General features: G+C 37.0%; 1 protein-coding gene across 3 annotated transcripts; it reads left to right on the top strand.

Annotated features, from left to right (window-relative positions):
• Positions 1-1,680: 1,680 nt before the first annotated feature.
• Positions 1,681-5,137, top strand: LOC112733277 (uncharacterized). Of its 3 annotated transcripts, none has more exons than XM_025782182.3 (10): positions 1,681-1,880; positions 1,972-2,003; positions 2,184-2,257; positions 2,446-2,511; positions 2,700-2,740; positions 2,900-3,036; positions 3,307-3,397; positions 3,706-3,777; positions 3,924-4,036; positions 4,737-5,137. In XM_025782182.3, the coding sequence occupies exons 1-10, from the start codon at positions 1,798-1,800 to the stop codon at positions 4,841-4,843; spliced, it is 816 nt and encodes a 271-aa protein (XP_025637967.1). In that variant the 5' UTR covers positions 1,681-1,797; the 3' UTR covers positions 4,844-5,137. The 3 variants fall into 3 exon arrangements, with proteins under 3 accessions (XP_025637967.1, XP_025637968.1, XP_025637970.1); XM_025782183.3 differs by having other exon boundaries at positions 1,688-1,880; positions 2,190-2,257; XM_025782185.2 differs by having other exon boundaries at positions 1,727-1,880; positions 1,972-2,078.
• The last annotated feature ends 9,723 nt before the right edge of the window (positions 5,138-14,860 follow it).

Here is a 14,860-nt window from a genome sequence, read left to right as displayed (position 1 = left end):
CAAGGTTTGTTCAATTTGTTTGATCTTTTTTTATTCTTTGCATTAGGAAAGAGACGAAAGAGATATTTTTGTCTGAATGACAGTGTTGTCATGAGACAAAAAGTGGGTTGAGTTAGCTACACCCAAAACCACACACTTTCATATACAACAACAAACAACAACAAAGTCTTGTCCCACTAAGTGGGGTCGGCTACATGAATCAAACGACGCCATTGTGCTCTGTCATGTATCATGTCTACAGAGAGACCATTTACATGTAGATCTCGTTTGACCACCTCATGGATGGTCTTCTTAGGTCTTCCTCTGCCTTTCGCCCTTTGTCCATCTTCCATCTCATCCACCCTCCTGACTGGATGTTCTATCGGTCTTCTTCTCACATGTCCAAACCACCTGAGACGCGATTCAACCATCTTTTCCACAATGGGTGCTACTCCGACTCTCTCCCTTATATCTTCATTTCTTATTTTATCCAATCGCGTATGACCACTCATCCATCTCAACATCTTCATCTCTGCCACACTCAGCTTATGTTCGTGCTCCCCTTTAGCCGCCCAACACTCCGTACCATACAGCATAGCCGGTCTTATAGCGGTGCGATAGAATTTACCTTTTAGTTTTAAAGACACTTTTTTGTCGCATATAAAACCAGATGCACTCTGCCATTTTGACCAACCTGCTTGGATCCTATGATTTACATCATGTTCAATCTCTCCATTATCCTGTATGATGCACCCAAGATACTTAAAACTTTTAACTTTTCGTAGGATGTTTTCTCCAATCTTCACCTCTATATTGGGGTTTTCCCTTCTCAGACTGAACTTACATTCCATATATTCCGTCTTGCTACGGCTTATGCACAGACCATACACTTCTAGAGCTTCTCTCCATAACTCCAACTTCTTATTTAGGTCTTCCCTTGACTCTCCCATAAGGATGATATCATCGGCAAAAAGCATGCATCATGGCACAGGCTCTTGGATGTGCTCTGTGAGTACTTCTAAGACTAATGTGAAAAGGTATGGACTTAAGGATGATCCCTGGTGTAATCCTATACCAATAGGAAATTCCTCTGTCACACCACCTTGAGTCTTCACACTAGTTGTGGCCCCATCATACATGTCTTTAATTGCTCGAATATATGCGATCCTTACTCTCCTCTTTTCTAAAACCTTCCATAAGACCTCCCTTGGTACCCTATCATACGCTTTTTCCAAATCAATAAACACCATATGTAAATCCCTTTTATTACTACGATACCTCTCCATCATCCTTCTTAATAGGTATATCGCTTCAGTGGTAGATCTGTCTGTCATAAATCCAAATTGGTTCTCTGTTACTTGTGTCTCTTTTCTCAACCTCCGTTCTATCACCCTTTCTAAATTGGTTCTCTGTTACTTGGTATATCACACTTTCATATACATGGTTGATTATTTATCTCTAGTCAATGAATTTATAGAAACCACGGCAAGAAATTTAAGCCACTAAAAGTTGAAAAGAGGGATATTTCATCTAGTGTTTTAAATTTGAAAAGTATTTTAAGATTTATATTAGATTATAATTATATTTTAGGATGTTTATTTATAATTTATTTATTATTTTATTCTAAAATAATTTTTTCGGTTAAACTACAGTTGAACCGATTGGACTAATAAACCAATAAACCAGTGTCTAGAGTAATTTGATGACCGGTCCAATTCTCAAAACCTTGTATTTAAGTAAAGAAGCTATGGAATAGCAGAAGCACCAGAACACCGCGAAACGCCGCGGCGCCGGGTTTCCCAGCTGAAGTGAGGTGAAATGGGGGGCAATAACAGAAACAGGAGATTCAAAAATCAACGCAACCATCACCCTCACTCGTCTCGAGACCATCAACTCTTACTGTAACTTCATCTTTCTCATCTCTCTTTCCTTTTTCTTTTTCTTTTCGGTGTTCGTAATTGACGCGGTTTTTGTTGCCTCGATCTATTTCAGAGACGATGATGCTCAGTCCTCTTCTGTTCAAGGTGCCTAACTGCCTATACATTCCATTTCTACTTATTTTATTTCTCAATGGAATCCAATATCTTCCTTGTTTTCAAGTGCGTGATATCTTTAATTTTTTTTTTCTCTTTTTCTGATAATCAAAGGGGCATGAAGCCCCATCTGTTATCCTCCCTATGAATGAAACTCTGCATGTTTTTTAGTTGCAGAAACAGTTGAGGTGGAGGAGCAGCAGGAGCAGGAGATGACGAAACCCAAAATAAAGCTTGCAATGTGGGTATGCATTCTCCCAATTTATTCCTATGTTCATCTCAATTCAAATGCTTGTTTCTGTGGTTAATTAGTGACATGTACGGGGAATGTTCCTATTTGTGAAGTATATAAATCTCAATTTGCATATTTGATTATTTGTAATGATGGAACTTTAAATTCTTTATGTGATTGGTTCTCATGTTGTCGACTCAGGATTTTGGGCAATGTGATATCAAAAGATGCACAGGTCGCAAGTTATCAAGACTGGGTATGTTAAAGGCAAGTACTTGTTCTCTTTTTCTTATACTTTCTTTTTTCTTCCCTTCATTCTTTGATTACTTTCTAAATATGATATGATTACGTGTACATACAAATTTATATGGATAGCCATGAGCATGCATATATAAAAATACTTTAGTGTGTATGCTGAGTAGTCCTGACACCTAGCTTTGAATGAGTTGTTTCAGGAGTTACGAGTTAGTAATGGATTTGGAGGCATTGTTTTAAGGTACTTCCTCATTAACTTTCTTTTGTTTTCCCACTATATGTCTGAAGAATGTTATTGTTGCTAGAACATTATTTATTTTCATGTTATTTATATCATAAGTTCATAACATGTTAGCATGAATATGATTAGTGATTATCTCTTGTAATTATGGTTTGACAGTCCTGTTGGAAAGCAATGTGTCTCAAGAGAAGATTCCTCTTTAATAAAGCTGAAAGGATTGGCTGTTGTGGATTGCTCTTGGGCACGCTTAGATGATGTGCCTTTTGTGAGGCTGCGGTGCACTGCTCCTCGCCTCTGTATGAACTTATCTACTGACATGACTATATTTACATTTGCTTAGTGATCTTGGCTATCAATGCTTGTTTGTGTATGCTACTCTGTTCAAATATACTATGTATTGGAACATCTGAGCTTGACTCAAATACTGCTATAGTTCTCCATGACGTTTAAAATTTTCTTCTAGCACAAATTCATTTAATCTTTCTTACCTGTTTATAAGTTGCCTCTCAACTATTACCGGTGTGGGGTTGTAATGATTACTTTCTAATATTTTCTGTTTATGGCAGTGCCATGGCTTGTAGCAGCAAATCCAGTAAATTATGGTCGGCCATGTCAGCTATCATGTGTAGAGGCCTTATCTGCTGCTTTAATAATATGGTACCAAATATCCTTATCCGTGATTTAGATAATATCTTTCTTTTTGGTGTTTTTTCAACCCTGCCCCCCCCCCCCCCCTTCTCTCTCTCTCTCTCTCCTCTTAACCCAAAAGAAAAATATGGATATCTTGTCAGGAACTGTCTGTGTGGGCTTATTTGCTACGAGATTGCTATTGCATGGTCTTAGCTTAATAAATTGACTTTGCACTTTGCAGGAGGCATACCTTTACCGTTATATTAGTTTTCCTCCTATTTTGCTTGGTTATTAAGAACTAAACATTAATTCAAAATTTTTTCTTTGCCTTGCAGTGGGGAAGATGAATCAGCAGATCTGTTGCTTGACAAGTTCAAATGGGGCCATGCTTTTTTGTCCCTGAACCGGTATGATTGACAATTTATTATGGTTATTATGTAATTATGTTTTATCAAGATGTTATTTACTTTTGATATTAATTTGACATTGGTTGCATGTAGCTTCATAAGCTCCTTGGTATTCATAAATATCTATTATTAATCAATCAATCCAGGGAATTACTGAAGGCGTACTCCAAATGCCAAAATAGTGTTGATATTATTGCTGTTCAAAATGCTTGGCTGTCACAAGAGAGTCAGATTCCAAGGGCCCCTGCTGATACTAAAGGTATGCCTTTTCTTTTTAACCCCAAAAAAATAAAGGCCATAATTAGTTAATGTTCAATAAGGAGGGTTAGCCGGTGTAATCATAATTTTTCTGCCTTGTCTCATTCTGGGAGTCATTGTTTCTAGCAATGGGAGTAAGACGTACATCTGATCTCTAAACCTCATATTAGTTATGAGGATCTGAATTCAACTACTCTGCCTTCAGGTTGTTGGCTATCACGATTAAAATTCCATCTGTTAAATCTACTTTAGCAGTATATCTGTATGTTTAATGAGGAAGGTATGCTCTGACCCTGGCATTGTTGATCCAAATAAGGGAACAGAACTAGTGAATATAAGTACACAGCTGATGCAAATCCACAGTGCTCATAATATAACCTTTTGCTTCATATTCTTTATGTTTAAATTGTTTATCATTTTGGTTTCATATGTCTATGTCATAACATCAACTTTTCTGGGGCAGATTGAATAGAAAGTTACTTTCTTCTCAGTTTCAATGTCTTTTACATTGGTTCTTCAAAAGTAATGCATGAAGCCATAAATCCGCTTCTGACTTCTGATACTTTTAACTAATTATACTGTGTTAGTACTGGTTTTTATTTTATTTTATATATAATAAATATTGTTGTATATGTATGGTAACATCGGAAATTATGTCTGGATTAATGAGTTCCGTATCTTCTGCTGTTGCATGCACATAGTTGAGAGTGAGGATAAAGGCTCCTCTGATTCTGAAGATGGCCTTCCACCTCTTGAAAAAAATATGAACCATTTGAACTTGGTAAATAGTGATGAGGAAAGTGAGTAGATGCATTTTGAGTCTCTTAATACGATATTGCTGAGACCTATGACCATGCCGCGGAATCAGAATAAGCTGGAGGTGTGCAAGCAAAAAGAATGGTTTTGCAGCAAAGCACTTTGGCTGACAAAAGATGTGTACTATCATCATCTGTGGCCTATACTTGCCATTTCCTTTGGTAACATAATTATTTATATTGTATTTTAAATATGAACGTATGACCATATTAGGTTTCGATTTTGAACGTGTAAATTTGTTTGTTATCCTAGTTCTTTATAGTTATGAGAGTTTTTAGAGTCCAAAGCGTTCATTTTATATTAATTCTTTCTTTTTAGGTCAACGTCTTCATTCTATATACACTCTTAGGGTAAGATTTATGATTATTTTACTTAAAAAACTTACATATGGAGTTATAGTGATTACTAAGACAGAGGGCCCGGTATAAATTCTTTTCTAAATTTTGCATTCTTCCTGCAATCGCTTTAGCTTTGTACCAAAGTATTCTGTGAATTTGTGCTAACATTTACAGCTAATGGAGAAAGCAGTATGACGGTGGGAAAGACAAATGAAAAACGGATTTTTTGTTTTAATAAATAATTTAAATATTTTATTATCGGATATAGGTAGTTTGTAACATTTATCAATTTTGATTTTATCATGTAAACGAATTATGTAAAAGAAAAAATAAAAACTAGTAAATATACTACTAATTATTTATATCTATAAATAAAATATTTAAATTATTTATTTTAAGAAAATTCCAATGAAAAACAACTTGGAAAAAAAAATTGTAAAATACGCCATATCGGAACAAATTAACTACAATAATAAAGATCAATACATCATTGACGTTGACAAAAATCAGCTATATATGACTATTATTACTGTCATTAAAGCAATTTTTCATAAAATCGATAAGGTCAGTGTTACTGTGTAGATATCCAAAATTTTTATATATATTAGTGAGATTGGACTTTGTCTATAATAATGGAACCCGCATTAATGAACAAATTATTATAACCAAAAAATTTTTTCTTCTTCCAATTTTTCGAGCCTCTTATTCATTTTTATTGTCCGTAGATCTTCTTTCTCCTAATTCTTTCCACTCTACTAATGAAGAATTTATAAGAATTGTCAAATCCATATCGCCTAGTTGTTCTCGAATAGCACCCGCTTCATTAAAAATTTTTCTATTTCGAAATGTATCGAAATCCTATATAGTAAAAAAAAAAAGTGGATCTCACCTGAATCGCTCCATCTATCCTCTTGAGGAGAAGTTTGGTTTCAAACCCCGGTTCAAACAGGAAAAGTACGCCATGCTAATGTGCTTTGGATGATCCACATCTTAGGGTCAAGCGCCGATGAGCACATTGAACTATCCATGTGGCTGAGAGTCCTCACAGTCCAGGCACAACGACGCAATTATCAGGGGCGCGCTCTATCACTGAGCTAATAGCCCGTCGTATGGGCCTCCCGCTGAGGGCCGCTGTGCCAAAAGCGAGAAAAATCTCATTCATCTCTTTCTTTTTTTTTTCGCCCCATGCATCTGAATTGTTGTAGAAAAAAATACTGACACTAGCAAAAAGTTTCAAAGTTTGTGTCTCATTTTAATTAAATCCATTAGTTTTTAATTTTTTATTGTAGAAGAGGCTATAGGTTTTTCAAGGAGCATCTGGGTGTTATGGAATAACCCCATTTTAAAATTAAGCCTCTAAAACTATTTCACCAATATATTCACTTAGAATTAACAAACACCAAACTTAGAAAATGGACTCTAACGACTGTCTCGGCCCTAGGAGAGTATCAAAAAGGAGTTTTTGACAAAATTAAAAAATATGCTGATGGAACTCAGGATCCTTGGATGCTATTGGGAGATTTTAACGAAATTGCTGAAGTGGGGGAAAAGAAGGGAGGGACTAGAATTGATGATCATGCTTGTCGAAAGTTTAGAGAATGGATAAACAAATGCAAGCTCATGGATCTTGGCTTTGTAGGATCGAAGTATACCTGGAAAGGGGGCAAAGGGAAAGACTGGATAGAGTTTTCAAAAGGTTGGATAGAGCTTTAGCTAATGCAGAGTGGATAACAAAATTTGGTGATGCTAGAGTGAAAATCCTTCCAAGAGTGCATTCAGACCATCACCCTTTATTGGCAGTTTTAAGATTGAATCGAATTGATAGAGGGAAAAGCTTTTTCGTTTTGAAACCATGTGGGCTACACATCCAAAATTTAGTGAGTTCATTCAAAGGAGTTGAAACTAAAATAACCATTTTTACCATAACTTGAAAACTCTCACCCAAAAGCTTAAAATTTGGAACAGAGGTCTTTGGTAATGTTCTCAGAAAGAAAAGAAGGATTCTGAACGGGCTGGAAGGTATTCAAAGGAATTACGCATATGGAAGAAACAGTTTTCTTCAGCGATTAGAAAAGGAGCTCTTAGCAGATTTAGAAGAGATTCTGAACCAAGAGGAAATTATGTGGATGCAGAAATCAAGGCAGCAATTTTTTATTGATGGAACCGAAATACGAGATTTTTTCACACGAAGACTATGATTAGAAGGAGAAAAAATAGAATCCTAAAGCTTCGCAACAAAGATCTATACCTAGAAGATAAAGACAACTCTCATGCTTTATTTACGTGAACCACATACCCTCCTTTAGAGGTGATTGATAACAACTCCTTTCAAGAAACTCCTTTGGAGACTGAAATTCAGCAGGCTCTGTTTCACATTGGATCGTTTAAAGCACCGGGGAAAGATGGAGTTTCAGCATTCTTTTTCAAGGAGTATTGGGATACAGTTAAGGAGAATTTTTGCAGATATCTTGAGTTTTTGTGGAGAAATTCAAAAGAAATCAGAGACATTAACCAACACTCTCTTAGCCCTTATCCCCAAAGTGGAACAACCAGAATTTATCACTCAATTTTGCCCTATTGCATTATGTAATGTGGTGTACAAATGTATCACAAAGATTTTGGTGGCTAGAATCAAACCGATGCTTGCTGACCGAATATCTCCCTACCAGTCTAGTTTTGTATTTGGAACAGTCATACATGATAACATTATTATTGCTAAGGAGATCAAACGTGACATGAAGAGGATGAAGGGGAAGAGGAAGTTTATGGCCATCAAAATAGATTTTGAAAAGACTTATGACATACTAGGGTGAAAATTTATTGAGAAAGTTTTGGAAGAGTTTGGGGTGGGAGGACATGCAAAGAGAATTATCATGAACTGTGTCTCAACTGTCTCCTTTAAAGTCTTCTAGAATGGATGCACATCGAAAGAGTTCCAGCCAACACGAGGAGTGAAGCAGGGAGACCCCATATCTCCTTACCTATTTGTGATCACTATGGACAAGCTCTCCCATCTTATAGAGGATAGAGTTATTGAAGGAAGTTGGAAACCTATGGTTGTTGATGCGTGAGCATCTTTCCTATCTTTTCCTAGTGAATTTGCATTCAATTTATCGAGTTTAATCAAGAATTAATTATCTTTTAACCACTATGGATGCTACTTTGAGTCGTGTGCAATTCTGTTTATTTTAGGTAGCATTCGGCTGGATTTGATGGAGTTTCCGCAGAAAAAGAGAAGGCGAATGATGCTGTCAACCCTGACCTCTCTGCACTCAAACCTAAATATCTCGAGCTACAGAGGTCCAATGGACGTGATTTTAGTGGCGTTGGAAAGCTAACTTTCAGAGCTTTCCAACAATGTATAATAGTCTATACTTCTTCTCCAACCACACTGCCAAGGCTGCGCCTAACTTGAGATTTCTCAAGTTAGGCGCAAGACATTAATAAGCATGCACAAGGATTAGGCCACATTCCAAGTTAGGCGCCCAAATTGTCAAGTTAGGCACCAGTTTCACTAACAACACTCCCTGGAGGCTGCCAAGGCTGCGCCTAACTTGAGATTTCTCAAGTTAGGCACAAGACACAACAACAACACGCAAGAGTAGTTAATTCCTTCAAGTTAGGCGCATGATTTACTCAAGTAAGGCACCAATGCTCAAGCATTCCATACCAACACACGCTGCCCACCTCAAGTAAGGCGCAACTTCATGCGAAGTTAGGCGCAAGCTCTCCTTCAATCAAGTGGTCCCCACGCCGTTGCACAAGCCACGCGAGATCTTTATTTATTCTGATTGAACTTTAATTCAATCAAAAATAGGAAAAAGATATTATTTAGTTTTAGAAATTATAGTTTAAATTAATTAGGATTAGATATAAAAGAAAAAAGAAACTTCTCTTCGGGGATTATTCCACCTCATTCCAAATTTACAGTTTAAGAGAGAATCCTAGTTTCCACTCTGAACCATGAGCAACTAAACCTCCACTGTTAAGGTTAGGAGCTCTGTCTATTGTATGGATTGATTCTATTATTTTTCTATTTTAATTCATGTATTGATTCATATAATTCAAGAATTATTTTCGTTCCTTATTTTATGAAATTGGGTGGAACGGAAGTATGACCCTCTTTCTAATTGAGTTCTTGTATAACTTGGAAAAGCTCTTTACTTGAACAACAGCTTGAAAACGCATTCTCCTAAATTTCTAATTATCTGCATTTAACGGGATACGTGACATATAATCCTCTTATATTTGGGTAATTAGGATCTCTGTGGCATATAACTAGAATTGAACTTCACCCTCTAATTGAAATTAATTGACCAAGGAATTGGCAGTTGATGAGAGTTAGAGGAGACTAAAAAGGTCTAAGGAATTAGGGTTTAGTCACATATGGTTTGCCATGAATTAAATCTTGCATGATTAAAATAGTTAGTAAGAAAAGTCAATCAGAAAAATAGATAACTCTGAAGCCTTAACTGTTTCTCCATATATTATTCTCAACTTATTTACTGCCTGCCTTTTGATATTTTGAATCTACTGTTTAATGCTTTTGAACTCTGAAACACCATTTTCTATTTGTCTGACTAAGCCAATCACTCAATCATTATTGCTTGATCCATCAATTCTCGTGGGATCGACCCTCACTCACCTGAGGTATTACTTGGTACGACCCGGTGCACTTGTCGGTTAGTTTGTGGTTATAAATTCCGCACCGGTTGCTGGAAGAGATGGACCACCGATAGCCCACCTACTTTTCATTGATGACCTTCTTATTTTTGCTAAAGCTTTGAAGGCACAAATGAAAGTGATCAATGAAACTTTAGCAGCATTTTGTGATGTATCGGGGCTAAGGATAAATGCATAAAAAACGTCTATATTATTCTCTAGGAACGTGGAACAGAACCTCAGAGGAAAACTAGTCCAGAAGAGTGGATATAAAGAGGTGCCATGCCTTGAAAAATATTTGGGTGCTATGATTACAAATAACAAAAAGGGCAAGGACAACTTTAAAGGTATGCTGGAAAGAATGAAGAAGTTAAATGGCTGGAAGGCTTCTTTTCTCTCCTTTGTAGGACGAGTCACGCTAGCACAGTCAATGATAGCCCTGTCTTTGAACTTTGATATGATGCATATGCAAATTCCTAAAGGGGTCTGCATGGAGATAGAAAAACTACAGAAGAAATTTATATGGGGAGAGGGAGGTAACTTGAGAAAGATACATATGATAAAGTGGGATACTATATACAAAGCCAAAGGAGAGGAAAGACTTGGATTTAGATGAATTGTGGAAATGAATTAGGCTTTCCTCATGAAAGTTTTGTGGAGGTTGTTCAATGAGCAAGATAGTCTATGGACAAATGTCTTGTATAGTAAGTATGGAAGGAACCTAAATTTAATCTATGAAATGAGAAGCGCTTCGACTAATTCACAATTTTGGAGGAGCTTGGTTAAGATTGCAGAAGAGGTCAGAAAAAATATAAGATTTTCTCTAGGGATGGAAGAACCATCAGATTCTGGAAAGACGTGTGAATCAGAGGGGAACCCCTCTAATCAAAACCCTGAATCAGGATTCTATTCAGGAAGGTATGAGAGTTAAAGAATTCATGACTAGGGAAAGCACTTAGGACATACAGAGACTAAGAAAATACATACAGTTTCCCCCTCCCCTCTTCCAAAGAGATGAAAGGGGAAGTGATTCCATAATGTGGACGCTCACTCATGATGGTAATTTTTCTATTCGCATTGCCTACTATTATCTAATCCCCCCTGAACAGCACACAAGATCAAGTTTGGAACCTAATTTGGTCTTGGAATGGACCACCGAGGATAAAATATTTTCTTTGAAAAATCATACATAAAAGAATCATGACAGCAGATAGAAGAAGAAGGATCTTTGGAAGCTCACCTGATTGTTACCGGTGTCATGGAACCCCTGAAAACCATAATCCACGTTCTTAGAGACTGCCCTGTAGCGTCCCAAATTTGGACACAACTCCTTGATCCCTCCAAGATTTAGGAATTCCTTAGAGCTCCCATTGAATATTGGCTAAGGTGGAATCTGTTGGTGCGGAATTCAAAGTCCACAAACTAACCGGCAAGTGCACCGGGTCGTACCAAGTAATACCTCAGGTGAGTGAGGGTTGATCCTGCGAGGATTGAAGGACTAAGTAACAATGGTTAATTGATTTACTTAGTTAGGCAAACAGAAAAGAGTGTTTGAATATTCAAAGAGCATTAAACAATCGTGCAAAAACTAAAATAGTAAAGTAAATGGGTTGGGAGTAAAGTATGGAGAAGGCAGTTAAGGTTTCAGAGTTATCTATTTTTCCGGATTAACTTTTCTTACTAACTATTTTAATTATGCAGGATTTAATTCATGGCAAACTATATGTGACTAGACCCTAATTCCTTAGACCTTTCTAGTCTCTTCTAATTTTCATCAACTGCCAATTCCTTGGTCAATTAATTCCAATTAGAGGGTGATGATCAAATTCCAGTTTATATGCCACAAAAATCCTAATTATCCAAAAAATAAAAGGATTATATGTCACGTATCCCATTAAATCCAAATAATAAAAATTTAGGAGAATATGTTTTCAAGCTGTTGTTCAAGTAAAGAGCTTTTCCAAGTTATACAAGAACTCAATTAGAAAGAGGGTCATACTTCCGTTCCACCCAAATTCATAAGATAAAGATCGAAAACAATTCTTAAATTATAAATCCATACATGAATTAAAATAGAAAAAGCAATAAAATCAATCCATACAAATAGACAGAGATCCTAACCTTAATAGTGGAGGTTTAGTTGCTCATGGTTCAGAGTGAAAATAAGGATTGTAAATTGTAAATGGGAATAATGTTGTGCTGGAATCCCCCTGTTGGAATTCCCTTTTATAACTAATCCTAATTAATTTAAAATCTATCTTCTAAAACTAAAATAATATCTTTTCCTATTTTAAAATAATATTTAAATTTAAATCAGAATTAATTATGGCAATCAGCAAGTCTTCAATTTGATGGATGGGGACCACTTGATTCATTCACTCTACAGCCTCTGATATGTGATTTCTGGGCTGAAAACTGGGTCGAAACTTGGCCTGAAATCACCCCCAGCATTTTCTGCGAATTCTGCATATCGCGCATGTCACGCGTATGCGTCAGTCACGCGTACACGTCGTTGGTCTTCTTCGCGTGTCACGCGTACGCGTCAGGTACGCGCACGCGTCGCTGTGCAATTTCGCTTTTCACCCGTGCGCGTATGATAAACCACTATTTTATGGTTTACCTTATGCTCAATTGAGTGGTTTATATCAATTCTTTACCTACTTATTCATACAATTCGCATGTTTTACGTTTTCCTTCCTGATTTTGTGCTATGATTGAAAACATGCTTCTTTGGCCTTATATTTGCTAATATTAATCCTCTCTTATTACCATTTGATGCCGTGATATGTGCGTTAAGTGATTTCAGGCTTCATAGGGCAGGAATGGCTTAGACGACAGAAAGAAAACATACAAAAATGGAAAAAAAGCACAAAAATGGAGTTTTGAAGAAAAGGGCAGCGACGCGGACGCGTAGACGACGCGGACGCGTGTCTAGCGCGAAATGGCAGTGACGCGTACGCGTGGACGATGCAGACGCGTGCCTAGAGCAGAACACAACTGACGCGTACGCGTGACTGACGCGCACGTGTAACAAGGAAAAACTCCAAATGACGCGAATGCGTGACCCACGCGCATGCGTGACAGACGCCACGTGCAGAAAATTGCAGAAGTCGCTCCCATCGATTTCTGGACCCTTTTTCGGCCCAAATCCAAGTCCAGAAACACAGAATATAAGTCAGAGAATGGGGGAATCAATAACAATCACAACACAACATTCATTATTCATAATTTTAGGTTTTAGATGTAGTTTTCTAGAGAGAGAGGTTCTCTCCTCTCTCTTAGATTGTTAGGATTAGGATTCCAGGATTTTTAGGATTCCAGGTTCTCTCCTCTCTCTTAGGATTTAGGATTTAGATTTTTAGGATTAGGATTCCTTCGTTTTCTTCATTCCAGGTTCAATGTTCCTTTAATTTATGTTCTCTTCTACTTTTATTTATTTTATTACTTTAGTTTGTTTATTTTCCCAAATTGGTTTATGGATTCCTATGTTTAATTTGATTCAATACAATTCGAGGTATTTCAGATTTAAGATTTCTTTCTTTTATTTATGTTACTGCTGCTTCCAATCTGAAGGCATTTTTATTTGAGTAGATTTTCTCCCATTTTGGCTTTGGTTAAGTGATTGGTGACACTTGAGTTGTCAAACTCAGCAGTTGATTGAAAATTGGAAATTGTTGATTGATTTGGATCCCTCTAAAGCTAGTCTTTCCGCATGAATTGACTAGGAATTGAGGAATCAAACTGATTAGTCCACTTGACTTTTCTTTATTTAGTAAGGGTTAACTAAGTGGGAGCAATAACAATTCTCATCACACTTGATAAGGATAACTAGGATGGGATTTTCAGTTCTCATACCTTGCCAAGAGTTTTTCTAATTAATAATTTATTTTCTTCCAATTAATCATTCTTTCATTCAAGGCTTTTTATTTTGATTACATAAAATCTCTTGTTAATTTTCATTGCTTTAATTTATAATTATTTATTTGCCCATTGCCCAAACTCAACATTCCCCAGAAAACGCATAACTAATAATTCATACTTCCCTACAATTCCTTGAGATATGACCCGAGGTTTTAATACTTCGGTTATAAATTTTATTGGGTTTTGTTACTTGTGACAACCAAACTTTTGTACGAAAGGATTCTCTGTTGGTTTAGAAACTATACTTACAACGCGATTATAATTTTATAAAATTCTTTACCAGCAGAAATTCGATCGTCAAAATGGTGCCGTTGCCAGGGAATTGCAAACGTGTGCCTTATTATTGGTTATTGTAAATATTTTTTTTTGCTTGCTTATTTATTTCTATTTTTGTTTTTAATTTTTATTAGCTACTATGAGTTCTCACCCCCGTCGCTTTGAGTTTGGTTTTAATGTTGTTGGAAGGAATGGAAGCTATAACAGGAACATGCATCAAGGTCGGAACAATCAAAGTTGGAAGGAGCCACGAGGATCTGATCAACCGTTTCGGCAACAACACCTTCCAAGATACCATGGACAACGACCATCTTACAATGCATGCCAAGACAATAGTTATGGTGGACCTCTTTGTGACAACCAACCTCCACCAGTATACTATGGTCAAGAGCCATCCCGAGGTGCGTACCAGGATAATAGATATGGTGGACCCCCTTGTAGTTACCAACAAGCTCCATCATATGCCTATAAACCACCTCCTCAACATAGCTTTGAACCACCATACTCACAAGCCACCCACAACCATTCAACTCCATATGACCCTAACCCTTATCCACCCCAATCCCAATCCAATTACCCCTAAGAACCACCACTTCCATATGCACCATGTCCATACCCATCAACCCGAGAATCACAGAAACGTCTCAAGGAAACAGTGAATAAATTTCATGCAACCCTTCACCAATTGGATCAAGCGATCAATCGATTAGCTTCCCGACGTTCGGACACTCAAGGAACCCCCATGACTTCATGTGGACAATCTAATGAAGAACGTAGCATGAAGGAGATACTAGAAACTCCAATGGACAGTA

Source organism: Arachis hypogaea, chromosome 13, assembly GCF_003086295.3.
Source record: "Arachis hypogaea cultivar Tifrunner chromosome 13, arahy.Tifrunner.gnm2.J5K5, whole genome shotgun sequence".
NCBI classification, from domain to species: domain Eukaryota; kingdom Viridiplantae; phylum Streptophyta; class Magnoliopsida; order Fabales; family Fabaceae; genus Arachis; species Arachis hypogaea.
Note: the sequence above shows the minus strand (reverse complement) of the source record. Positions and strands in the feature narration are given on the sequence as shown.